The sequence below is a fragment of the Typopeltis vanoorti genome, chromosome 7, assembly GCF_054136105.1.
Source record: "Typopeltis vanoorti isolate ZY-2024b chromosome 7, IOZ_Tvanoo_1.0, whole genome shotgun sequence".
Classification (NCBI taxonomy): domain Eukaryota; kingdom Metazoa; phylum Arthropoda; class Arachnida; order Uropygi; family Thelyphonidae; genus Typopeltis; species Typopeltis vanoorti.
Window position 1 is genome coordinate 134,879,481 of NC_143555.1, and position 26,434 is coordinate 134,905,914.

Here is a 26,434-nt window from a genome sequence, read left to right on the forward strand (position 1 = left end):
AGAACCTTCTGTGGCACCATAGGCACAAATAAGTCTCATTGTCCAGTTCCCCATTCTCATATTTGCCCACATTACTCTACTTGAGACTGACTGCCATTCAAGAAGATTAGCCTCGTATTTTGTGTTGAATACTATGGCTACTCCTTCTTTTCCTTGATTGTCATTGCCTGATTATAACATTTTGTATTTATTGCTCAGAAAGATCTCACCAGTTTTGGTCTTTTTTGTTTCAGTCACCCCTATTATGTCGATCTGGTACTTATCTAATTCCTCAGCCAGCTCCATTTCTTTGCCATTCAGGCTTCTTACGTTGATAATACCGATCTTTAACTCTGGTGATGTTGAGTTGGGGTTTGTTTTCAGATTTGTTCCAGTAGCTGACTTTTTGCTGTTTGCCCTGGTTCCCTGACGAAAACAACGGGGGCCTTGTTTAACCGGGCGACGCCCCAGCCGGCATGAAATTTTGTCATGCTGTACCATAATTTTTTATTTTGGTTTAACCAATAAGAATACAATTTGGTCGGCTAAATCCCAAATTGCCAGCCCATCCTCGTTCGTTCAGTATCAAAGTAGATACCCAACAGGGTGCACCACGAGAAGGTGAGGATTGGACATTAGGTCAGAAGCCCTGGTCGGTTCTCCGCATTCCTTTAAAGGCTATGTGGAGGTCTCCTCTCAGTTATACAGCTTTGACCCTTAAGCACCCCGATAGTGCTACATTGAAATTCATTAGTAAGGCCCATTTTACTAATTTTTCTGTGTGCTTCCTTTTACCTGTGAGCCAGAGTGAAATTTCATCTGCTATGAAATTTATTGTTGTAATGGTATTTTTATAGTGCTGGAGGATGAAATAGACTTCCTGCTTAATGAACAAGCTTGTTTAAAAGTTTCTCAAATAACGGTGGGGAGGGAACGATTGCTGTGTTAATTTTGATAATTACAGTGTAGATTATATTTTTTGCAGATCTAAATCCTACCTGCTTTTATTTTGTTTATGATTCTTTTAAGTTTCAAATCCATAGCTTGCGCTAGATGCAGCCTTTTTTATATATGGATATTATCTTTATTTTTGGTTATTAGGGATTTCTTGTAGCATTAAAGCTTTGCTTCTTCTATACACTTCAAAACTTTACTAGTGTTTCATTTCTTTTTGGGAATCTTTCATTCATTTAATAATCGGAAAATGAAAGATACCAGGCAGTCTGACAGATGAAGTTATGAACTTCGGACTGACCACTTCAGATATTTTTGTAACACGTGAGAATTAAAATGAGATCTAAAAATATTCAAGACTAGTCTGTTTGTCCTTAGTACTTTTCTGGATTCAAAAACAAATGGATATCCTTGTTATATTTTGCTGATTTCTGGCATTCTGAACACAATCTGTTCTCACTAGATTATGATTTGCAATTTTCTTACCTGGAACATCCAGCAAGTAAATTCCTCTAATTCTCATTGAGTTCTACTGCAGTCATCCAAAATTCAAACAGTGCCCAACACAATCTTTTAACCCAGACATTCTGAAGTATGTAGCATAGTATAATCACTAATAATTTCATATTTGAATATTATGTACTCCCAGCTCCCTTTCGATATTTCTGATAGTTTTTCCTATCTTCCTCTCGAATAACCTTTTAAAGTAACCACGTAATATTCTTGATATTCAGAATACCATTTATTTTCAGTTTTTATGATCTATGAATTCTTTTTACTATTTCAAAGTTTTCTCATTAGCTTCCAGAACATTGATATCTTATTTATCTTTTATATTCTTAGTGATATGGTAGCAAAACAGAGGTCTTCACATGACTTGTTTTGCTATCATTTAATACAAAATTAATGCCGTTTAAGTTATCATTTTAGTAATGTATGAATTTTTATCTATCTTCTGGTGCTCATCACATTATAAATATACATATACATACACACAGGTATCCCTTGCTTAACACGGCGAAATCAATTGCGGCAATCCCTTGATATACACGGCAAGAGTTTTGATTAATGCACCTTTAACCTAGCTTGCAGCTGATCTGACAGATACATGCAAAATGTTTAATATAAATATTCTTACACCATTCAGTGTATAATGCTTGGAGGTCATGAGTAGCCGTGCATTCATATGTTATGAGTGATATTCTGCACTATTTTTGCTGTCAGATTGGTTTAACATGTTATGTAAAGGTTTGTGATATTTGACAGTAAATTGTATCAGAGAGATATACTGTGACCTCCGATGTCAGTATAGTATGGTTTTTTTTTTTTTATTCTTTGTGCAATAATTTCTAGATAGTAATTGAAAATAAATAAACCATGTATTACTGAAATAGAGAGCCAAAGGCTTATTTATCATACATCTCCTCTAGGAGATGTGCTTTACATTTATGGAAAATAAGACATCTATTTTCTTTACAGTTGCAATGATTCATTCCACAGGAAAATGTACATTGTGATGATAAATTCTTAATACAAAATGCATTTACAGTCAAAATATCTCCAGAATGACTGGACTTGGATGAATCTCTTCTATGGTTTCCTGAGTGATGCCTAGTTTGAGAGTAAGAGAAGCATCATATTTTATCAATTGATTAATTTTCTCTAAAAATAGGTTGCCATTCTGTGCATCTAAGATGAGATTCAAGATAGAGCCTTATGACTTTCATGTAAAATGCCAATTGTGTCCATGTTAAATAACAATTACAATTGGTTTCACTAGCAGACTTCAAGGAACCACAACAATAGTTTATTATAGCAGGAAAGTTTGCTATTGTGAATTTCCTTTAGACCAGCATTGTGTGGAATGATGCATTTGTGATCTTTGGTTGTACTTTATTCAGTAGCGAACTATAGTGAGTGGCTATAGTATGTACTATCCGCATACACTGAATTATGTAGGCTATCCTATAAAAGCCATTTAATTAATTACAGTGGACAAAATTTTACAAAAGGCATACCGGTTTCAACCTTTATTGAGGTCTCGTCAGTGGGAGCCAGGCCCAGCAGTGGAGACACCAAGGCAGAAGCAGTGAGAGGTCATCCTAACCTATAGGAGTTGCCAAAGGGTGTACAGCCTTATTATTAAATTACTCCAGATTCAGAGAAAGATGTTCAGAGTTTATTTTTCACTTGGTTAGACTATAATAAGTTTAGTTTAAACCTTTATCCAAGTGTGAGCAAACAAAGTTTGCGTCTGAAAGTATCTTCAGGACTGGGGGTCTCAACATCTTTCTCTGAGTCCGGAGTAATTGGCATCTTTAATTTATAGTATAACCAAGCGAAAAAAACTTTCTACGACTAAGTGTATTGATATGCTCTCTCAAACAGCAGTAATCTCTCTTTCAAAGCAGTACATAATTGTGCAGTAAACCTTATTCCACAATTAACCATGGAGTAAGATCCTGTTTAATGCTGATTCGATATGTTTTTTTTTCCAAACCCTAAAAAAAAAGTGCTAAATATTCCATGATTCAATATAATGCAATTCTACTTAAAGCCTAAAACAGCGCTAAATTTACGCTGATTCAATTTATCGCTGTATTTCCCTTGATTCGTATATAATACGATTATTCCCAAACCAATCAGCGAAAGTGACTTCGTCGTAGTGCTGTAATTCCCCAAACCTATGTTTTTCCCATGCATTTGTTTTCCCAGTACTTCGTGTTGTTGTTCATTAGGAGTGAAACAGTGTCCATGCTATCAGTATGATTTGGAGTGCTATGTAAAACGTTATTTATGCGCTGTAATCATCGATATTATTGACCAAGGAAATCAACAAAAACCTGAAAACAAAGAACTTGCTACATTTTTCCTCAGAAAAAATTTTGTGACAGTAATTGAAATCGTTAATCAAGTTGTAGTGAATGATCGAGATTTTGAAGTACAAAAGCAAGACTAGGCATTTTGGATGCCATCTCTTGCTACTGACAATTGCTTAATTAGAGAAAACACTAGACTAGAGAAAATGAATGACACTAGGCAACTTCTTCACTAAACAAATCAAGAACCTTCGACAGCACAAAAATAAACTTTGTACATATATTTTGCAAGTTAATATAAAAATAACTTAAAATTAAAGTAAAACTGGTTTATTCGGTCACGTGTTCCCCTACTTACTAGTGTTAAAATGACCCTGTTTAGCCCCATTTAACACTCAGGATGCTAGGAACGCATCCTGAGTGTTAAATGGGGTATTACTATATTACATCTAGCAAAGTATCAGAATGTTCATACCAACAACACAATTGTAGCCCTCCATCTGAGATAGCATTTAGTCTGGGAAATAAATTCCATATAAACTTACAGGATCCATAATGAAAATCTTTTTTTTTTGATATTGCTGAAATATTCATCCTACTGCATAAATAAAAAGCTCATTTCTCAAAATGATGCCTTGTAGATCTAGCATTTTAACCAAGATGCAGAGCTTAGTGAAATAATGATTAAGTGTTGCAAACTTTCAAAAATTCAATATTCAACTTATATATATTTTTTTAAAATTTCACTAAATACTGCTTTGAACTCATTTTCTTGCACTGTCACTTAGAGCTTGATAATACTGTACTAATATTAAGTTACTCTTGCCACTGACTCAAACATTGGTCAACAAATGCACCTGGGTGCTGGAACCTTAAAAAAAATACTAATAAAGTGAATGAGTGAGCTTAAGTTTGTCCATTTAGCAGTATTATGACCTCAAAGTATCAGAACTATTGCAATTTTTGAATTTGAAGTAAAACACTGAATACATTCTTACTATATCAGAGGATCTCAGGAATCTATGTAGGAAGCAGAAATAAAATGGAAGTGCATTATTATTGATATCAATAGGATAAAACTCTTATGGGGAAAATGATACAACTAAGAGATATATATATGGTAGCAATTAGTTTGCATGTTTTTGAAGGGGAGGAGATTTTTTTTTTTTCTAGATTAAAGATTGTGTTTACACCTAGGTTTCTACCACTATCAACTGCTTCCTAAGAGTAGATAAATTGGGATTATTTAACAATGAGAAAAATTTACAATTTTTTAGTGTTTATTTACATCACCTGATACACTTTCTTTTTCCATTCATCACACTATAGTTAATGTCTTTTGTTTTTCTTTTGACTGAATTTATCAGTTGTGAAGTTGCTTCTGCCTGAAATTTATACTGAGTGTGAAGATCATTTGTAATTTCTTCACCAACGTTTGATCTTAGACGTTGTTTTTCTTCAATAATAGCCTTCATTCCTTTAGTTTCTTTGTAATGTGGATCTGAGGGATCGATGTTGAAGAGATGAGAGGTGAAGATAGCAGAAAAACGAGGATCCTTCACGTTTACCTGAAATAGTTATAAGTAATAAACAATTTATATGGTGAAAAACAAATTTTAAAGCAGTTTCAAAAAGGAAAGTTACTACTATACTATGTCTGTTCTGATATGATAATTAAGAAAAAACTATTTTTTACTCTGGAGGAATAATGATCGAACAAAAAGGTAGTACAGAACACAAACATCACTATTGATTAGCACTGCCCAGTGAAATATCAGTCTTGCTTACTAGAGTAGCTATTGCAATGTTTGGTTTTCCTGGTCTCTTACAGAAAGTGCAGGTGATGCCTCTCAAAGTGCAGCTATCAGATCTGCTCTGGTCCAAAATTTTCTGGTTGTCCTTATCATTCTCCAAAATCTCTTTATTTATGGTTAAAACACCTCCAGTAAGATCAATTTCTTTGGGCCATCGACAATTACAAACTCATGTTAAGAGGGATACTGAGGTAGATCTTGTTTTAGTAATGACCTAACATAAAGTCCCTTTACTTCATGATCATCATAGTACTTGAACTTTTCTTAACCAATTCTCCTTTCAAATATATCATGTCAATTTCTCCTCTTTGTAAGCCATGCCAAATAACCTTATCCAAATTTCCTTTATAATGGGATATCCTTTACCCTGTGAGACTTGTAAGCTTTCGCATTACAAAGGTGCTCTGAATATAAGTAAACTGGAACGAAGATCTGCATTCCGTCCATCTAAAATCTTTTTCACAGACTATTAAGGCAGTCCCAGAAAAAATATCAAAGTTGCTCAAGGCTCAAACTCCATCCTTTGACTTAAGAGTACAGCTGTTGCAAGCTGCAAAATCATCCTCATCTAATGAGCCAAATTCAGAAAATTTGCTTCTTATTCAACCCAGCATCAATGACCATAGCAAATCATTACCAACAACAGCTCAGTCCATGTTTCCTCTAGTATGTCAGCAGAAGAGCCTGAAATCTAGGACCCAAAGTTTTCTGATATCATCTTCTATGGTACCAGTGTGGCATCTACCTTACAGCATGGAAACAAGCTTACATGCAGCCCACAAAGGTGATGTCATCCATCATTCTTAGACTTACTGTCACTTCAGTTCTTTCAAAAAGCATGGAGAGAGTCATCAACAATGACTGGACATAAGGCTGTAAGAAAGTCATGAACATTTCCAGGACATATGATCCCCATCTCAGCATCCCAAAATTTTAGTAAATGTTCTTTTCCACTCAAGACACTGTCTTATCTGAAACTGTATACCCCAAATACACCCAACTTTAGAATACTGCTCATATATTTGGGTTAGTGCACCAAATATGCTATCCAGATTCACTTCTATAGGTATTTTCATGAACAATGTTCTGCCAAATTAATCTTACTTGTCAGATCTTACATTTTGTTCTTCCCTGATGAAGCAGTTGTTTTTCTAATCTTCCCCTGTTTTCAGAGTTTCTTTCCTTTTCTTTTTAATTTAGGGAAAAAAAAAACTAATTGTTCTGAACACTCATAATAGATTTATTTAGGAGTGTGAAATCATCTAGTGCTGCTTTTGATCATTTTATACTGTGATTCATAGAGATGATGAATATAGTGAGGAAAAAGTGCACTCCTGCCTTATACCCGTTTAACATAACATTTTATATAAACTGGGAGTTAATAATTTTAGCCAGAATGAGATAAGAACAAGTGTCTGGAAGTGAAAAAGAAGAGTGTCTGAGAGAGAGAGAGAGAGAAGTTTGTAAGTCTGTTGCCAGGGTTCATGACAGTAGCAAATCAATAAGAGCAATGATTGTATTTCAATGCATAGGTTGTGTAGAAGGAATAGTGTGCAATTTTTAAGATGTTTGGAATAAATCTGATGGATGATAGGACTTATATGACAGAGGGACTGCACTTGAATGGATATGATAGGTATGATAAAATTTTGTTTAGTGAGAGAACAGAAATACAAAATCAGAAATATTAAGGCTGTTAGGGGAATGTAGATGACAGTGCAAAAGTATGCTGAATGTAGTTTCACAGGCCTCGGAACTGAATAGCATTCTCAAAAGATGAAACCATACATTGGACATTTGTATTTTTTGATGAGTACTCTGTGAGCTGAACAAAAATTATATTATATTAATATATTTTTGTTGTTGCAGTTTTAGGAAATATATAGCAGTATAGAAAAATTAATTTACCTCAAAACTGTCATTCTTTTCTTCTTTTTGTTTCTTCTTTTTTCCAATTCTCTCTTCATTTTCATGTTTTTTATTTTCTCCAGCCACCAGCAGTTGTAATTCAGCCTGAAGTAATAATTAAAATTAATATTACTGATGTTCTGAAATGGACATGACAAATGTAAACAAGTTGACAGTAGCTTCTCTCAATCATGGTTAACTTTCCCTTATGATTAAAGAAAACAAAATATGCATACAAATAATGTAGTCGTTACAGTTTATAGCCTTCAATGCAGATAACTGCCTTTTGAAAAAGAATGCCACCAGGAATATACTTGTACAAAGAATGAAAACTTGTTTCTGGCTTCATTCAGCCCAGCAACAGAGAGAGAGAGATGTGGTGAATTTTATGTTGTGCCTTCACATAATAGTCTAGGAAACAGATTGCGACCCGGTGGCACGTCAATGATTTAGAGGTGATATCCTTTTATACGCTTATAAATTATTCAGCCTTTTTTTTTTTTTTTTTTTGAATTGTTACAATACGTACAAGTTAAATTTTGTTTTACATGAGAGGGCTGCTATGAAGACGTGCATATCATTGGGGAAATCTTGACCCAAAGACGAACGCTGACAATTCTTGAGTTGAAATGCTAATCCTCTTCAACTGAATTCGAGAACATCTGAAACTGTCATAACAACAACATCATCAGCTTCCTGACATATACCCTCAAAGGGTGTACAGATATGATAGTACTACATGAAAAATTTACATCATTACTAACTTCCTATCTACAATTTTCCTCCAAATCAGTCTGTTACTTGTCAAGACTCCAATATTATCATTATCAGATTTTATATTTCTATCGTCTAAAGCACATTGTAGCGTATCAATCCACCTATATCTTGGTTTTCCTCTGGGTCTTTTTCATGCCAACCTGGCAGGGAACACTTGTTTTGCTAATCTTTCCTCGCCCATTCCGTTTAAGTGACCATATCACCTGAGATTGTCAGCATCCAGGAATGCTAATGCATTCCTGGATGCTGACAATGTCAAGTTCTTTCCTAATATCCTCATTTTTAATATGATATTGCCATTGATGCCATCTGTTCACGCCTCTAATCTTTCTCAGGACTCTCATATCTGCGGTCTTTGGTCAAGTGTTTTACTTCTGACCCAGCTCTCAGATCCATAAGTTAAAACTGGTTTGAACACTGTTCTTATATACAGCTAATTTAGTATTCCGGCTAATTTCTCTCTTATTCTATATGAATTTATTCAATTGACTTCCTACCATACCAGCTTTGATTCTGTTGTCTATTTCCATATTTAATTTACCATCTTCACTAAAAATTGTGCCTAAGTAGCTGAAATGTTTTACTTGTTCCACAAGTTCCCCGTTCACAACACAGTTGACATTTTCAACAATTCTACCTATTTTCATTGTCTTTGTCTTTTTAATGCTCACCTTCATAGCATATCTGTTACAACAGTTATTCAATTTAGTCAGGGACTCTTGCAAACTTGTAGCGGATTTATTTAGAAGTATAACATCGTTCGCATAAAGCAAAGAGCTGACATTAACACCTCCAATTCTGATATGTTTAATACCACTTTCCTTCATAATGTGATCCATATAGATAATGAATAACAGAAAGGATAATGTACATCCTTGTCTCGCACCAGATTTAACATTAAACCATCTTCCTGTACTTCCTTCAATTCTAACTGCCGATTAGCAACTCAAATACACACTGAGTATTGCTTGATATAATGCCCCATTGACACCTTGTCATATGCCTTTTCCAGATCGACAAAACTTAAATACAGATTTTTGTTATATTAGCATGATTTCCCAACTATTTGTCGTAAAGTTAAGATCTGATCCTGACAGCCTCTATTTGGCCTAAATCCAGCTTGTTCTTCCATAATTCTTCTCAACTATGCTTGGATAGATCTTGCCAGGAACAGTCAGTAGGGAAATACCTTTGTAATTCTCATATTCAGTTTTATTTCCCTTTTTATATATGGGTACTATTAGAACTCTACTCCAGTCATTGGGAATTCCTCCCTCTGTCCAGGCTTTCTGAACTATGCAGTGCAGCCATTGTAAGACTTTTATAGCACCATACTTCAGCATTGGTCGAATATATCTACTCCTGCTGCCCTTCCACATTTCAAGCCTTTGATGGCTTTTTCTACTTCAAGTATGGATATGCATTCCTGGCGTGTGTTTTTTTTACCACTGTGCTATCACTGCTTGTTTCATTTAGCAATTTTTCTAAGTAATTACTCCATACTTCAAGAATATCTTTTCCTCCTGTTTTCATGTAACATTTATCATTTCTAACTTCTTTTATTACAGCACTCTTTCCTCCATTTCTAAGCTTCTTCAACAACCTCCAGAATATCTTACCACCTTCTTGATATTTATTTTCTATGTTCTTGCCAAAGTCCTCCCATGACTTTTGTTTAGCTTTCTTACATTTGTTTCTGTATTCTTTGAGAGCACAAGCTGACTTATTTGCAAAGAATTTTTGATATGCTTTCTTCTTTTCCCTCACTGCCCCTTTAACTTCCTATGTCCACCATGGAGTTATTTCCTACTCTGCTATTTAGATCCCCAACAAGGACCAACTTTTCCTTTTTCATTGTGTCAGTTGCTTTTTCTAAAGCATCAAAAAATTCCTCCACCTCTACCTTAGTAGAACCTTCTGTGGGAACATAGGGACAAATAAGTCTCATTGTCCAATTCCCCATTCTCATATTTGCCCACATTACTCTACTTGAGACTGCCTGCCATTCAAGGAGATTAGCCTCATATTTTGTGTTGAATACTATGGCTACTCCTTTTCCTTGATTGTCATTTCCTGAATATAACATTTTGTATTTATTGTTCAGAAAGATCTCACCAGTTTTTGTCTTTTTTGTTTCAGCCATCCCTATTATGTCAATCTGGTACTTATCTAATTCCTCAGCTAGCTCCATTTCTTTGCCATTCAGGCTTCTTATGTTTATAGTACCGATCTTCAACTCTGGTGATGTTGAGTTGCGGTGTGCTTTCAGATTTGTTCCAGTAGCTGACTTTTCGCTGTTGGCCCGGTTCCCTGGCGAAAACAACGAGGGCCTTGTTTAACCGGGCGACGCCCCAGCCGGCATGAAATTTTGTCATGTTGTACCATCATTTTCTATATTGGTTTAAGCCAATAAGAATACAATTTGGTCGGCTAAATCCCAAATTGCCAACCCATCCTCGTTCGTTCAGTATCCAGGTAGATACCCCACAGGGTGCACCACGAGAAGGTGAGGATTGGACATTAGGTCAGAAGCCCTGGTGAGTTCTCCGCATTCCTTTAAAGGCTATGTGGAGGTCTCCTCTCAGTTATACAGCTTTGACCCTTAAGCACCCTGTCATAACAACATTCCCTATGTACTTCTTAGTTTTCACACATTCACGAAGGGGTGTCATTTATCGTTCCAATGGAACTTCTCATTACCAGCGGGCTCAACTCGCACAAAATGTCAACCCTTGGTTGAATTTCATTGCTGGTTGTTTGAGCTGGCAGACGAACACACACCCATTATGTGACATGTTTCAATTTGTGGTAGAATTTTATTTGAAGTTAGCCTTTGTGATCTGTCATAATGACATCGAGAATTTCAAATGCAATGCTGCATGCAACATATGGTTTTTGCTCGAGTCTCTATAGCATAGTTTCTGTGAGAGGGGACATGTGATTCATTAATTGGCGCCGTTTTTATTCCACCTGTCTGTAATTGCACTATTTGTTGAGAAATATATTACACAGACTGCAAAAGCCTCTGTTCCTTATTCAGGAATACAATAAAACTACTTGTTTTTCTTGCATTTACAGTATAATGGCTGTTGGGGAGGGGTGTTGTTAATCGTGAGGAGCGAATTACTATCGCCTCGACGTGACCGTGTTCAACCATTAAATTATATATTTGGTTTAATCCTTTATCCGAGTGTAAGCAAATAAATTTTGCACCTGATGTATCTTCATCACTGAGCCAATTCATGGTAAAGGTGGACCAAGCTCTCATCACTCCTTGTCTTAGTATCTCCCATAATGAAAAGCACATCTCCTTGCGGAAGTGTATATTACTATGCATTAAGGGAAGGGCCACTACAAAGACAGGTTTCAACATTTATTGAGATCTCTTCGGTGGGAGCCAGACCCAGAGATGATATCAAGGTTGAAGTAATGCAGAAGTCATATTTTCCTTTACTAGTTGACAAAAGGTGTCACACTCCAACATCTTTCTCTAATCCAGAGTTATTTAATAATAAGGCATGAAAATATGACTTCTGCATTACTTCAATCTGAAGAGATCGCAATAAATGCCGAAACCGATCTGGGTAGTGACCTCTAACATTATGCATAGTATTATACAGGTCCGCAAGGAGATGTGCTTTGCATTATGGGATACTAAGGCAAGTGATGTGAAAGACCCCCTTGCCACATTCCTAAAGATACTTCAGGCACAAACTTTGTTTGCTTACACTCAGTGGCAGCTCGTGTAAGCTTGAAATCGTGAGGGTGATGCAACTTTCAAAATATACATATGTGAGTACAGTATATACGTGTTTGGATAAAATATCAAAATTATGGAAAAATTTTAAAAAAAAATTAAACAATAAGTATATATCGATAAAATTATACAGTTTGGTATAATTCAAAATTATTTAAAATTAAAATCCATTATCATAACCACAATAATGTTCTAAAATAAAAACTATAACAAATACAGAGCCAAGAGGCTATTTTTTTCCGGCAACTTAAATTAAGTTAAGGGGATAATAAATCCCTCATTATTTTACAGCCGGATACGAAACTCGGAGATCGAAAACCATTGAAATCTAAGAGTTTCATGCCGAAGAACTATCGGCGAGTCCAAACGTTAATCATCACTTTGTTAGTACATCACTATGCCGATACTCGCCGATTGTTCTTCGTCATGAAACTTAAATTTCGATCTCAGAGTTTCGTATCCGGCTGTAAAATAATGAGGGATTTATTATCCCCTTAACTTAAACCATAACAAATGTTATGTCTTTAATTGTAATGTTCAAATATTTAAAGAGATGGAGTAAACACGATAAGCACTACGAATGCTCCACTACTTACTCAACTACTTTTACTCACAGTTCCACTGTTGTTTATAAGCAAACTGCATATAAACAACAGTGGAACTGTGCGACAGACAGTGCCGCATTACGTTAATAGCTCGCATCTCACTATGACGTGCATATCAATATGACACTGTGGTAAACACAGTGCTGCTAGTGTCCTTCGCCCTCCTAAGTGCTACAAGATGGATTTTTATTTTTTTTATACAAAATAAGAGAATTGTATAGGATTGTTGATGATAAAATTAAATATTACAAGCAAATATAAATAAATATTATATATCAAGAAAAATTGGAGGTGCTGCAGTTCCACAGTGCCTATGCACTAGCTGCCCCTGTTTACACTTGAATGAAGGATTACACTAAATATATAATTTATAGTCTAACCAAGTGAAAAAAGTTCCAATGTTTAAACATTTTTCGTGTGCGAGATATATGCAAAACATTTTACTGTCTTTTTTCATGAAGTAAAATCAGGTGTGCGAGTTATACGCGAGGACAAGTTATATTCGAGTAAATACAGTAAGCATTTCACCGACAAGTTGATATCCTTTTGCTGCTTCCCCAGCTCAGCTGACTTCTATGGTGAGTTACAATGCATAAATATTTTTGCTCACCACTGTTTTTTTTTTTTTTATCAAACCAACATCATTAAAATCAATTTAATAATACAATAATCAATTATAAATAATTATTATAAAATATTATAAATAAATTAAGTTAGATTAATTTTCTCATATTAAAAAATGCCTGGCACGTCAGTAACTCGATTGGTAAATTTTTGGCATGTGCACATAAAAGCCACCACTGGTCAAGGACAGTGAGAGAAAAGAATGAGAAGTAGTTAGCTACACCCATATTTAAAAAAAAAAAAAAAAAAAAAAAAAAAAAAAAAAAAAAAAAGGCTGACCAGGAGTTTCTCATTAATCAGTCCATGTAAAATATAAAATATATAATCAAACCGTGTATAAAGCATTTCTGATAATTGTTTAGAAACATTTACTTCAGGTTTTCAATTTACACCCACTTCATAAATGTTATTTTCTAGTTTGACAAGTTTTCACTAGGCAATGTACATAAATTGCCGACAGGGAGCCGCTTTAGCATATGTGTTTGTAGCTTCTATGAACATGTTTGCTACAACTTTTTTTGTTAGAATTTTCTTTGTAAAATTAGCATTTATGAAATGTCATAGTGATAGCAAAATTCCCAAATGCGCATGGAAATAATAAAAATCCATCTTGTAGCACTTAGGAGGGTGAAGGACACTAGCAGCACTGGTGTAATGAGCAAAAGGCCACAATCCCTACATTCACTCACTTTTATTTATAACGAGTGTACTATGACTGTACAAATTTTGATAACTATGCAAACATTTTTTATTGCTTGGACAGTTCTTGGAATTGACAAAAATGAAAGGAGCGACTTAGCTTTTATAAACTTACACTTGCATCTGATTATAATCTAATCTTGTCCTTGGGAACCATGCTCAGCCTTCCTACCTCTCCAGTGTTTAGCCTCTGGCCCTCCTCCTCCACTTTACCTAACCACTGCTACAACTATAAAATCAATTAAAAAATATACCCTTCCATCAGAAACATGTCCGCAAAAAAAGTCAAAATTATTCATGAGTTAGAATGTAGTGCAAAAAATGTTGAAGTGTGTAGAAAGTTTTCTTTGTCCTCTTCAACAGCTGGGATTCCACAAGGTTCTGTCCTCTCACCAACCCTCTTCCTGCTATATATATCAATGAGCTACTTAAGTTAATCTCCAACCCAATCCACAGCTCCAAGCCTCCTCCAATGGAGTTCAGATAACCTCGTCAATTTTAATGCTAATAAAACCAAATTCTGTCTTATTTCTCATAAAAAAAAGAACCATTTTCTCCCAGTATTATTTTTGACAACACCCAAATTTGCAGACAATCTGAGATTTCTCTTCTTGGAATTACCCTAACATCAAGTTTCTCCTGGCATAAACACATCGCAACCATTACATCCTCAGCTTCTAAAAAACTAGGATTTCTCTTTTGCTCAAGACATTACTTTACCCCTGAACAGCTGTTAACTTTATACAACTCACAAATCCATCCAGCTATTGAATATGGCTCTAACATACATGGGGTGGGTCCCCTAAAAGCCCTCATCTTACAAACTCACTCCCTCCACTTTTGCACAGATGTTTGGTTTCCACAATATGTGTATTCTACAAATATTTCTATGGAAAATGTTCATCTGAAATAGCATCCATACTTCTCCCACTTAGTACTTAGCTTGTTGGAACACATGCAGCTGCTGCTCACATCCCTTCACAGTGCACCTCAAAACCCAGAACAGGTTTCTTTTCCTCCTCCTCCATCCCTGCTAATGCTGTACTGTGGAACAGTCTTCCCCTGATGTATTTCCAAAGGAATACAATATACAGACTTTTAAATCAAATGTAAACAAGTTTCTCCTTACCCATACCCTTATATGGTACTAGAGTACTACATGTTCAACCAACCTCTTGTGTATGGGCTATATATATCTATATTAAAAAAAAAATTCATTAAGGTGGGATTAGAGACAACATCCCAGTTGTCTCTAATTACCATTAGCATTCTCCAAGCAAAAAATCTAGTTCTAACACCATTGCTAACTACACTCTTGCTTAATTTCCAAGGATGTCCCCTAGTTCTTCCATCACCAGACCTGTTCTGAAAAACTTCCTCTGTGTTAATCTTGTAAAAACCTTTCAGTAATTTGTATGTCTCAATCATATCTAACCCCTTTTTCACCTGTCAACCAATTTCTGCAACCCACAAATCTTCAACTTGTTCTCGTAAGGTTCATGCTACCATCTTGGTCACTCGCCTTTGTATCTTCTCCACCTCTTCCTCATCGCCAAGAAACCCTGATCTGCACACAGTCATCAAAATGGGGCCTTATCCAGGCTTGATAAAGAGAATAATAACCTGCTTGTCTCTGCTTATCAAGGTATTCTTCAGTAACCAAATAATCCAATGAGCTGATTTAGCTAATTTTGCTATGTGCCCTCTAAACTTCAACTTTCTATCCACCAATACTCTAAAATCTCTAGCTTCGTCAGTTTCTATTATCGTACTATACAGCTGGTAATCTTTTCACCTCAAAATGCATAACCTTACACTTTGCACATTAAACTCAGATCATCCTGCAAAATTTTAACATCATCTGAATAAATATTGTTATACCCAATTTTGCATCTTTGGCAAGCAACTGAACAGTTCCTTTCACATCCCTTCCTATATCATTCATGTACAAATTAAATAGTAGTGGCCCAAGAACAGAGCCTGAGGCATGACACCAGGCAGGTCTTCATCCTTCTTCTGGACTCTACTCCTGAATAAACTACTCTCTGATATCTCTCCATCACCCACCCTCTTATCCACCTCACCAACCCTATATCCATCCCCATGTGCTGCACTTTATTGATTAGAATTCGATGTGGTATTCTGTCAAAGGCTTTTGCAAAGTCCAACAGTATCACTGTAAACCCATTACCTATATCCAGCTCAGCTGTCACCGTATTATAAAATAGTGAGCAAGTTACTGTACACCCACAAATACGAGACCCTTTGACACTTCTACGCATGTCAGAAGGAGAATCCATTCCGATAATAGGATAATCAATCCATCTTGTGGGATGAGTTGTTTATTATTACACATTGGAAAATTAACTTTTCTTTTATGAACATTGTAGTTTTTAAAGTGGTAACTATTTTGCTTGTATATTTGGAAAATTTTACTTATAAAGCACGTGATTTTGCATATTGGTGACCAATTCGCACATCAGCTTATTTCTTTTCATCCTTCAACATGAATTGACTCTTCTTGGCAAGTTGCCAGACTAGGGTCTCGGATATTATTAAGGCACAACATATGCTTCACAAAACCATCTTTCTCTTACAGCATCTGTCTGTCAGTTGCAGCATTCCCAGGCTGATTTGTATTTCTTGCAAGATGATAAACCAGGGTTTCTGGGAGATAAGGAATCAGTTGGCAAGAGGACAGTATATGTGCATAAATAAACATCAAAAATGCAATTACAATAATTATAAAAATAACATTCAAGTGTCTCATGATTTCATCAACATCGAAAGCCTTAAGCACATGTGCATGTGTTTAAATTAAATGCATTCACATTATGCATATAAATTATATCATTTACATGCATTCAAACTAAATCAAGCCTGTTATTTTTCACAGAAATCTCAACTAGTGGCATCAACAACTACAGGCCACCAACAATTTTTGAACTACACTTTGGGATCTCTTCCTTGTCAGAGAATGCCAAACGTAGAATTCCCCTGGCTCAAAATTTTCTTGCTACACTTTGTATTCAATTTTTGCCTTTACACTCTTCAAATGCCACTGACCTTTGATTTTATTGTTGAAGCTTGATTTTCTATATTGCAGAGCAAGTTTATCTTTCTTGGAAACATAAATGTTCACAACTCAAATGCTTTTCTTCTCTAACTTCAACATCTTTTCCAGCTTGATCACAGAAGTAGTTACTTCTATTAATAGTTTCCATCCTCTGAATCTGGACCTTTTCTTAAGCGGTACATATTGCTTTCCAGCATTATCCTTCACCTAACCATTTTGTGCCTTTTGGCACTTTAAGGGGTTGAGTGAAATCTTGAACTCCATGATTTCTACTTCTCCTTTCCTCACTTCTTGTGAAAGGATAATAAAAAAAAAGTATGAATGTCTTTTTGATCCTTACATCTCTGCAAGATGGCATTTATGCAGATGAACTCTTACAATTATAGAAGTCAAGATCCATGCAGACATTTGAAGGATAACTGGATACCAGCAGCATGAATATATGTGGCAGAATTTTTAAAAAGCAATGAAAAATATTTAATTGTAATTGCACTACTAGTATGGAGATCCGAACAATCATCCACCTCATTACTATATTGTACTGACTCAATAAATTTTAGATTAAATCTACTGTCCTTTTTAAGATTACTGTATTTTAAATTTTTTTAAAATTTTCATGTAGTACTATCATATCTTGTACACCCCTTGAGGGTACATGGCAGGAATTTGATGATGATGCATTTTAATACATAACACTTAAAATTTATATTTCTCGATTCTCTCTCTCTCTCTCTCTATATATATATATATATATACCTAAATGTATAATTCATCATAATCAATTTCCTGATATGCATTCTGAAGAAGAGTTCAGGCTGCTATGACAGCACTACACAAATAAGCTTATTCATCTCCTATCAACAATTTTCCCAATTAGTCTTTCCCAATCACTCCAATATTATATATAATATACATAATTATTATACTATATAATTATATAATGATTATATAATAAATATACAATTATTATTCTTTAAAAAAATATAAAACTGTGAAATTAAGTAACAGATCAAATTCATTTACCACACTAGTTTTTTCTTGTTCAGAACCACCTTTCTTTTTCATCTTGCTTTTCATCATTTTGCCTTTAAAAAATTATTAAAATTGAAAGAATTCAAATTTTAAGTTGCAGTAAAAAGATATTACATTTTATAAACTAATTTTTCTAGAGAAAAAAAAACAACTCCATTAGCAGTTGCTAGCTTTTTAATGGCAGCTCCAATAATAAGACATTAAAGACATTCAGTGTGCACTCTCAGAAATACCAGAATTAAAACTTCTAAACAGTAATTGTAATCCCATACATTTCATTGTTGAATGCAATACCAATGTTATAAAGTAAATATATAAATAAAAATGATCACATGTTTGAACACATTTTGTACTAGTTTATCATAAATTTCCTGACATGTATTCTCAGGAGGTGTTACAGGAGTATGAGAGTACTGCATGAAAAAGTTATATCATTATTAACTTCCTATCAACAGTTTTCTGCCAAATTAACCTGTTATCTGTCAAGACTCCAGTATTATCAGATCTTATATATCCATCTTCAAAGGCACATTTTAATCTTAATCGTCCTCTGGTCTTTTTTCTGCCATCCTGGAAAAGAATACTTTGCATTCACAGCGATGAATGAAATATTTTAGGGTTTTTTTTAAATTGAAATGGTCGGTGCCCTCTATGATGAGAGATAAACCTCTCTTATCATAAGAGGGCACAGCTATGAAGTCCTCTTTTCCCAATGGTAACTAATTAGTTTAAGGAGCATCATGAATAGCCTCTTCTCCACATATTCTTCTTAGGCATATGGTTTTGTATAGGTATGTTGATAATATCTTTACTATTTGAACTGGTAGATCAGGGCTCCCTATGTTTGTTATGAAGATTAATGCCATCCATCCAAAGATACAGTTCACTTTAGAAAAAGAGGGGAAACCCTTTGCCAATTTTAGATCTATAATTTTTCATCACTTTGATAAAGGAGTTCAATTTTTGATGTTTTGGTGTTAAAAAAAAGGCATACAGGTTGTACACCCATGCACAACCTCACCATCACCCATGTCAAAAATATGACACTATTAAAACCATTGTGCCCACTTTAGATGAGTTTGATACTTTAGATTTAATACTTTAAATTATATCTAATGGTTATCTGAATCTAAATCTGATGACAGGTAATCCTTGCATTCATATCTAATGGTTTCAACATGTCCTTTATTCCGTATTCCCATGGTCTATCATAATTTGGCCAATCCAAACATTCACCTCTATTTGTTGTGAAGAACATAAAAAAATTGCATAAAGTACCATGGAATCGGGACAGTCTGGCCTTGAATATGCTATCTCTTCAAAACACCTTTGGAAGAATTCTAGACAGGAGCAGATTTTTAACAGCATTTACAAGGAGTTATAAGATATCATTCAGCTGCCTGAATCATAACATGTCTGATGGATGTTTATCCCCTTTATGGTGATTTAATTTTGAGTGTCATCTTTTTAAACATCAGCCAGATTTGTCCTTGGGAAATGTTATAGCATTTCCAAAATGCTATAACATTTCCTAACCATTCCGAACAACCAAACTGTGTTCTTATTGACTTAAACCAAAATATAATGATTTATCAGCAGTGCATGGGAAGCATTCAAAAAAATACACAAGTTTTAATATTTCAGCTATTCAGGAACAAATTTTAATGTAGATGGCAAATTAAATATGGAAAACAGAATTAGCAAAGGGAGTCATAAGAAAGAAATCAGCTGTATACAAGACAGTGTAAACAAACCAATTTTAACTTTTGGATCTGAGAGTTGGGTTAGAAATAAAACACTTGATCAAAGACTAGCAACCATTGATATGAGAGTTCTGAATAAGATTAGGGGAGTTAACAGATGGCATCATTGGTAATATTATATTAAAAATGAAAATATTAAGCAAGAACTTTACATTGTTAGCATTCAGGAATGTGTTAGCAGAACTAATCTCAGGTAGTATGGTCATTCAAACAGAATGGGGAAAAGAAAGGTTACCAAAACAAGTGTGTTTTGCAGGATGGCAGGAAGGAGACTGAGAAGAATACCAAGATCTAAGTAGACTGATAGAGTAAAAAGCACTTTAGAAGGCAGAAATATAAGATCTGATAATATTCAAGTCTTGACAGATAAGAGATTAATTTGGAGGAAAATTGTTGATGGGAAGTTAGTAATGATGTAACTTTTTCATGTTGTGCTATCATGATAACTTGTACATCCCATGAGGGCACATTCAGGAATTTGATGTTGATGAATGGCAGTAGAAAGTAGTCTCAAAAAAGACAAAGTTGCAGTGTAGGTTTTCATTATTAGGATATTTTCAAACTTGTGTGGTATTACTGCTCTGTGATTGACATATCCTGTGAGATAGTGATGCAAAACCAGTCTCTCTTATCATTAACCCTTTAACTGCTACGGTCGAGTTAACTCGAGTGCGGAAAAAATGTCGACCTTGCTACGATTGAGTTAACTCGATTTGACCTTTCAATGTGTAATCCTCATTTAAGTTTGTGAAAGCAGCTGGCTTCTAGTGCCATCTCTTAGGATTAGAAGGAACTAATTTTCAAGATTATGTCTGCTTTATGGCGCTATCTTTGTAAAAAATTGTGAGACCACGCACAATGTTATCAGAGCCGTCCTTGACCATAGGAGCCAGGCGATCACGTGATGCGGTGAATCCAGGGTTAGTAAAAATGGCTTCGACAAGCAGACAGCAGCGTTCCCTTACTGAGGCGGAATTAGTAGAAGTATTAGAAACTTTACTTTCCGATTTATCATATTTGAGTGACAGTGACAATCATCATCATCATCATCATCAAATTCCTGCCATGTACCCTCAAGGGGTACAGGATATGACAGTACTACATAAAAAAATTATATCATTACTAACTTCCTATCTACAATTTTCCTCCAAATCAGTCTGTTACTTGTCAAGATTCCAACATTATCAGATCTTATATTTGTACCGTATCAATCCACCTATATCTTGGTCTTCCTCTGGGTTGTTTTCCTGCGAACCTGGCAGAGAACACTTGTTTTGCTAATCTTTCCTCTCCCATTCTATTTAAGTGACCATACCACCTGAGATTAGCTCTGCTAACACATTCCTGGATGCTGACAATGTCAAGTTCTTTCCTAATATCCTCATTTTTAATATGATATTGCCATTGATGCCATCTGTTCACGCCCCTAATCTTTCTCAGGACTCTCATATCTGCGGTCTCTAGTCTTTGGTCAAGTGTTTTACTTCTGACCCAGGTCTCAGATCCATAAGTTAAAACTGGTTTGAACACTGTCTTGTATAGCTAATTTAGTGTTCCGACTAATTTCTCTCTTATTCCATATGAATTTATTCAATTGACTTCCCACCATACCAGCTTTGCTGATTCTGTTGTCTATATCTATATTTAATTTACCATCTTCAGTAAAAATCATGCCTAAGTAGCTGAAATGTTTTACTTGTTCCACAGGTTCTCCATTCACAACACAGTTGACATTTTCAATGATTCTGCCTATTTTCATTGTCTTTGTCTTTTTATTGCTGACCTTCATACCATATCTATTACAACAGCTATTCAATTTAGTCAGAGAATCTTGCAGACTTGTAGCAGATTTATTTAGAAGTATAACATCATCCGCATAAAGCAAAGAGCTGACATTAACATCTCCAATTTTGATATCAGGTTTAATACCACTTTCCTTCATAATGTGATCCATATAGATAATGAATAACAGAAGGGATAATGTACATCCTTGTCTCACACCAGATTTAACATTAAACCATCTTCCTGTACTTCCTTCAATTCTAAGTGCTGAGTTACAACTCAAATAAAGACTAAGTATTGCTTGATATAATGCCCCATTGACACCATATAACTGCAGCGTATTGAATAGCACCTTGTCATATGCCTTTTCCAAATTGACAAAACTTAAATACAGATCTTTGTTATATTCCCATGCTTTCTCGACTATTTGTGGTAAAGTGAAGATCTGATCTTGACAGCCTCTATTTGGCCTGAATCCAGCTTGTTCTTCACCAAGCTTTTCTTCCACAATTCTTCTCAACCTTTTCTCAAGTATACTTGCATAGATCTTGCCAGGAACACTCAGTAAGGAAATACCTCTGTAATTCTCACATTCAGTTTTATTTCCCTTTTTATATATGGGTACTATGAGAGCTCTACTCCAATCATCGGGAATTCATCCCTCTGTCCAGGCATTCTGAACTATGCAGTGCAGCCACTGTAAGACTCTTATACCACCATACTTCAGCATTTCTGGTCGAATATCATCTACTCCTGCTGCCTTTACACATTTCAAGCCTTTGATGGCTTTTTCTACTTCAAGTATGGATATGTATTCCTGACTGCATGCCTGGTCAGTGTTTTTTATCACTGTGCTGTCATCACTGCTTGTTTCATTTAGCAGTTTTTCAAAGTAATTACTCCATACTTCAAGGATATCTTTTTCTCCTGGTTTCATGTCACCTTTATCATCTCTAACTCCTTTTACAGCACTCTTTCCTCCATTCCTAAGCTTCTTCAACAACCTCCAGAATATTTTGCTACCTTCTTGATATTTATTTTCTATATTCTTGCCAAGGTCCTCCCATGACTTTTGTTTAGCTAGTTTTACACACTGTTTAGCTTTCTTACATTTGTCTCTGTATTCTGTAAGAGTAAAAGCTGACTTATTTGCCAGGAACTTTTGATATGCTTTCTTCTTTTCCTTCACTGCCTCTTTAACTTCCTGAGTCCACCATGGGGTTCTGATTTTTCTATCTTTGCAGACAACCTCACCACATGCCTCTCTGGCCAAATCAATCAGGGTTTTCTTCAAAGCGTGGCACTGAATCTCCAAGGTTTGGTTCCTGTTCTCAAACTCTTTCATTTTTTCTTCAATAATCTTTATGTATTTTAGTCTACAGTTCACATCTGAGAGCTGCTCAACTTTTATTCGCTTTAAAACTTTCTTACATGTTATTCTTTTCAATATGAAATTCAATTTTATCCTGCTCAAGACTAAATAGTGATCACTTCCAATTTCAAATCCTCTGTACACTCTGGTGTCCTGCACCAGGGAGAAAACATCACTATCAAGAATAACATAGTCAATGAGACTTTTCTTATTCCTAGCCTCTTCTCTCCATGTGAATTTGTGCACATTTTTATGTTGGAACATGGTGTTAGTAATAACCAGTCCATGTCCTGGGCAGAAATCTAACAGATATTTGCCATTATTATTAGCTTTGCTCTTTTCTCCAAATTTTCCCAAAATATTTTTGTATGTCTCACAATCATTTCCTACTTTGCTATTTAGATCCCCAACAAGGACCAACTTTTCCTTTTTCATTGTGTCAGTTGCTTTTTCTAATGCGTCAAAAAATTCCTCCACTTCTACCTTAGTAGAACCTTCTGTGGGACCATAGGCACAAATAAGTCTCATTGTTCAGTTCCCCATTCTCATATTTGCCCACATTACTCTACTTGAGAGTGATTTGTTGTACTCTCTCCTTGTCTGACATATATTGAAAAATTTCTTCTGCATCTGTCATAATGTCCCTTCCCTTACTAATATACAGATAACCCTTGTATAATGCAGATGTTAGGTTCCATAGAAATGCAGGGTTATATAAATCGTGTCATGCGAGACAGATCACATAGAAAAAGTAAGGTTATGTTCTGCAATCTTTTTTTTTTTAAATTATATAAACAACAATGACATATCCAACAAAAATTTTTTTTATTTAATTTCAGCTAATTCATGTATGTTAAGAAAACATATAAACTATGAAACAAATACATGCAGGGTGCTTAAGATTCAAAGCTGTATAACTGAGAGGAGACCTCCACATAGCCTTTAAAGGAATGCGGAGAACCGACCAGTGCTTCTGACTTAATGTCCAATCCTCACCTTCTCGTGGTGCACCCTGTTGGGTGCACCTGGATACTGAACGAATGAGGATGGGCTGGCAATTTGGGATTTAGCCAACCAAATTATAATCTTATTGGTTAAACCAAATTATAAAATGATGGTACAACATGACAAAATTTCATGCCAGCTGGGGCGTCGCCCTATTAAAAAAGGACCCCATTGTTTTCACCAGGGAACCAGGGTGAACAGTGAAAAGTCAGCTACTGAACAAATCTGAAAAAACATCCCAACTCAACATCACCAGAGTTAAAGATCGATACTATCAACATAAGAAGCCTGAATGGCAAAGAAATGGAGCTAGCTGAGGAATTAGATAAGTACCAGATTGACATAATAGGGGTGACTGAAACAAACAAACTGGTGATATCTTTCTGAGCAATAAATACAAAATGTTATATTCAGGCAATGACAATCAAGGAAAAGAAGGAGTAGCCATAGTATTCAACACAAAATACGAGGCTATTCTTCTTGAATGGCAGCCAGTCTCAAGTAGAGTAATGTGGGCAAATATGAGAATGGGGAACTGGACAATGAGACTTATTTGTGCCTATGGTCCCACAGAAGGTTCTACTAAGGTAGAAGTGGAAGAATTTTTTGATGCTTTAGAAAAAGCAACTGACACAATGAAAAAGGAAAAGTTGGTCCTTGTTGGGGATCTAAATAGCAGAGTAGGAAATGATTGTGAGACATACAAAAATATTTTGGGAAAATTTGGAGAAAAGAGCAAAGCTAATAATAATGGCAAATATCTGTTGGATTTCTGCTCAGGACATGGACTGGTTATTACTAACACCATGTTCCAACATAAAAATGTGCACAAATTCACATGGAGAGAAGAAGCTAGGAATAAGAAAAGTCTCATTGACTATGTTATTGTTGATAGTGATGTTTTCTCCCTGGTGCAGGACACCAGAGTGTACAGAGGATTTGAAATTGGAAGTGATCACTATTTAGTCTTGAGCAGGATAAAATTGAATTTCATATTGAAAAGAATGACATGTAAGAAAGTTTTAAAGCGAATAAAAGTTGAGCAGCTCTCAGATGTGAACTGTAGATTAAAATGCACAGAAAGATTATTGAAAAGAAAATGAAAGAGTTTGAGAACAGGAATCAAACCTTGGAGATTCAGTGGCAAACTCTCAAGAAAACATTGATTGATTCTGCCAGAGAGGCATGTGGTGAGATTGTGTGCAAGGATTAAAAAAATCAGAACTCCCTGGTGGACACGGGAAGTTAAAGAGGCAGTGAAGGAATAGAAGAAAGCATATCAAAAGTTTCTGGCAAATAAGTCAGCTTTTACTCTTACAGAATACAGAGACAAATGTAAGAAAGCTAAACAGTGTGTAAAACTAGCTAAACAAAAGTCATGGGAGGACTTTGGCAAGAATATAGAAAATAAATATCAAGAAGGTAGCAAAATATTCTGGAGGTTGTTGAAGAAGCTTAAGAATGGAGGAAAGAGTGCTGTAAAAGGAATTAGAGATGATAAAGGTGACATGAAACCAGGAGAAAAAGATATCCTTGAAGTATGGAGTAATTACTTTGAAAAACTGCTAAATGAAACAAGCAGTGATGACAGCACAGTGATAAAAAACACTGACCAGGCATGCAGTCAGAAATACATATCCATACTTGAAGTAGAAAAAGCCATCAAAGGCTTGAAATGTGTAAAGGCAGCAGGAGTAGATGATATTCAACGAGAAATGCTGAAGTATGGTGGTATAGAAGTCTTACAGTGGCTGCACTGCATAGTTCAGAATGCCTGGACAGAGGGACAAATTACCAATGATTGGAGTAGTGCTCTCATAGTATCTATGAGAGTAAAAAGGGAAATAAAACTGAATGTGAGAATTACAGAGGTATTTCCCTACTGAGTGTTCGTGGGAAAAATATATGCTAGTATACTTAAGAAACGGTTAAGAAGAATTGTGGAAGAAAAGCTGGGCGAAGAGCAATCTGGATTTAGGCCAAATAGAGGCAAAATTTTTAGTGAAGATGGTAAATTAAATATGGAAATAGAAAACAAATCAACAAAGCTGGTATAGTAGGAAGACAACTGAATAAATTCATATGGAATAAGAGAGAAATTAGTTGGAACACTAAATTAACTGTATACAAGACAGTGTTCAAACCAGTTTTAACTTATGGATCTGAGAGCTCGGTCAGAAGTAAAACACTTGACCAAAGACTAGAGACCGCAGTTATGAGAGTCCTGGGAAAGATTAGAGGCGTGAACAGATGGCATCAATGGCAATATCATATTAAAAACGAGGATATTAGGAAAGAACTTGACATTGTCAGCATCCAGGAATATGTTAGCAGAGCTAATCTCAGGTGGTATGGCACTTAAACAGAATGGGCGAGGAAAGATTGTCAAAACAAGTGTTCTCTGCCAAGTTGGCAGGAAAATGACCCAGAGGAAGACCAAGATATAGGTGGATTGATACGGTACAAAG

At 35.4% G+C, this 26,434-nt stretch overlaps 1 protein-coding gene across 1 annotated transcript in view; it reads right to left on the reverse strand.

Moving 5' to 3' along the window:
• Window positions 1–5,014: 5,014 nt before the first annotated feature.
• Window positions 5,015–26,434, reverse strand: part of LOC150105091 (ESF1 homolog) — a 104,472-nt gene continuing 83,052 nt past the window's right edge. The window contains exons 10-12 of the mRNA XM_090396152.1: window positions 18,036–18,097; window positions 7,475–7,579; window positions 5,015–5,320 (exon numbers count right to left, since the gene is read on the reverse strand). Coding sequence (XP_090252278.1) covers window positions 5,042–5,320; window positions 7,475–7,579; window positions 18,036–18,097 — 446 coding nt within the window. The 3' untranslated portion in view covers window positions 5,015–5,041. The remainder of the gene's footprint in view (window positions 5,321–7,474; window positions 7,580–18,035; window positions 18,098–26,434) is intronic.